The following is a 2543-nucleotide window of genomic DNA, read 5'->3' on the forward strand; positions in this document are numbered from 1 at the left end:
TATCATATAAGAAGATAGAAGAAACAATCCTTAATTGAATGATGGATTTCCTCTATGGAAGTTCCATGGTATATGTGTTCAATTGTGCGTGTCATTACTAATATATTATATTTCATATGTTGCATTAGTTAATGAATTTGAATTGTGTTTCTATTTTTATGTTAAAGTGTTAAAAACTAAAAAAGATAGTCATTATGAAGCATAAGCTCATTATAGTCATTTTTCATATGTTGCATTAGTTAATGAATTTGAATTGTGTTTCTGTTTTTATATGAAAGTGTTAAAAACTAAAAAGGATAGTCATTATGAATCATAGGCTCATTATAGTCAGTTTTATTTACTATTTATTCTAAACATAAAATACTTGGTATTGTGAAATTTATATAGTTCACTGTAATATGAAATTTGGATGAAAATGAAATTTATATTGAGTATTATATAGCCTGTTTTCAGGTTTATAAATGAAAACACAAATTCTCATAACTTGCTATTCTAAACATGAAACTACTAGCTTTCTCACAACATTTAAAATAAAAACAATTTTTAAATAGTTTTTAATCATTTCAATGTTAGCCGTGTTCATTTAGATTTTTTAATATACTAAAATAATAATGTATTTAAATTTTTTAATCTACTAAAACAATAATATATTTAAATACTTTAACTAAACAATAATATATTTAAATATTTTTTTAATATTCTAAAATAGTAATATATTTAAATATTTATAAAAGGTATATTACCCCAGGAAAATTAATATTAAATTTTAAACCACAAAAAAATTCAATATCAAATAGAATCTGAATTCTAATTCGAAGTTGATACTAGATAACTATGGGATCAAGCCTCCCTCTCATGCATAGAAATCTCTCTAACAGATCCTTCATATAGCGCGTCCCCGTCCCACTTGTATAATCAAGAGAAACAGAGACGTGTGTAGTGGCATTTATACTGTACAGCAAGCTAGGGATTCGAGATCAATACCATAATTATTAGAAAATAAAAAGCATCATAGCAGTGTACAGTAATACCATCGCAAAGGATGAAAATTAGAGTTAATCGGAGCTGATATAAGCATTGATATCAATATGGTGGGGTGGTTTCTGAACGTCCTCCGATGATCGAAACCAGTGCGTTTGTTCTTCTTCATCCACCGTTTTGCGATTATTGACGTCCTCAATCCATTTGTGGTCACATTCCGGCCCATAGAAACCGCCCTTTTTTGGCTGAAGAGCCCACCATGCCTCCTCTTTGGCAAAATTCTGAGAATCGTCGACTTCTTCATCATCATCAGGCGTGCAAACTATTTTGTTAATATCGGGGGAAGCCCATCCATGAGACCAACGGCCCCTGAAAATTGTGAGAAATGTTAAAATTTCAGTGTTTGTGAGAGAGCAAGGGGCGCTTTATAATAATTTACCTGGAAGAGAAGTTCGGTGGAGAAATGGGCACTTGTGGATTCCTGCGCAGGCTAGCCTGCATGATCATATTTCTAAGCTTTATCATCTCCATTGAATTGAATTGCGTCCTCCTCCAGGGCGTGTGGCAAAACTGCAATTATATGGGCGAAATTATAATAGAGCAGAGCGCGGTATTTATTGTATTGTATATTGAAGCAATCCGAGACACTATAACTGAAGTATCCGTTCCTCCTCTAACAGAATAACGTCACTTTTGACTAGACGTTCGTAATCAACTAACTGATTCGCTGTCGCAATTTATTGAAAGCTTATCCCGCTGACGTTGTCTTGGCTTTCGATAACTTCAAAAAGGAGTTTCCGATGGATGGTGTTCTTTCTGGTTGCGTAGCAAGTTTAACTGACGACGGAGAAATGGATGGCGACGATGACGATAACAATTTAATTTAATTTTAAGGTTGTGGTGAATAGAGATGACATTCTCTAGTTTATGGGTCAATATGGACAATGATCTTAAATTGGTGGAGTGGTGTATGTTATTTAGGTGGTTGGAGTAATTTGAATATATATTTAGAATGCGAGGTTTTTAAGGATATAGATAAAGTTATGTAAATATTTTGGTGGTTAGTTTTTAGATAATTTATTGATTTGTCAAAAAATTGAAAACGTTTATCTTAAAATTTCACAGGAAAAAATTCAATATATTAATTACATGAAAAAATAATCTGTCCGAAAAACTGTAACCTTATATAATACGCAAGGAATCACAAACAGATAAAAACAACGTACTTATGTACTTATGGGGAATAGAAAGCTCTCTCAAGATTGGACTAGTCTGCCAACATGAATTTTCGGACGCGGGGCCGGGCCTTGCATCGCATATTATTTTCCAGCAGGGGTACGTTAGGATCACGCTCATCCCGTGAAGCAACTATGGTCCGTATTGATTTTTGGAGACATCTGAAACTTCACGTAACCTGCTATAGGCGGCTGTTTAACATTAGCTGGAAGTGAATGGTGCGAGATTTGATTTCATTCTCATCTTCTTTCATATATTTTTATTCGAGAATCTCGTCCTACGGATCGAACCCACTTCAAACAACCTATAAAAAGAAAAAGTTCGTT

At 33.3% G+C, this 2543-nt stretch overlaps 1 protein-coding gene across 1 annotated transcript; it reads right to left on the reverse strand.

Moving 5' to 3' along the window:
• Positions 1 to 835: 835 nt before the first annotated feature.
• On the reverse strand, positions 836 to 1579 carry LOC149146777 (uncharacterized). Its single transcript, XM_089450028.1, has 2 exons — positions 1421 to 1579; positions 836 to 1350 (listed from the first exon to the last, which is right to left on the reverse strand). Exons 1-2 carry the CDS (start codon positions 1510 to 1512, stop codon positions 1056 to 1058), a joined length of 387 nt encoding a protein of 128 aa, XP_089306154.1. The 5' UTR covers positions 1513 to 1579; the 3' UTR covers positions 836 to 1055.
• Positions 1580 to 2543: the final 964 nt, after the last annotated feature.

Source organism: Pinus tabuliformis, chromosome X (genome assembly GCF_031772625.1).
Source record: "Pinus tabuliformis cultivar Carrire ecotype Pingquan chromosome X, CPIR1, whole genome shotgun sequence".
NCBI lineage: Eukaryota > Viridiplantae > Streptophyta > Pinopsida > Pinales > Pinaceae > Pinus > Pinus tabuliformis.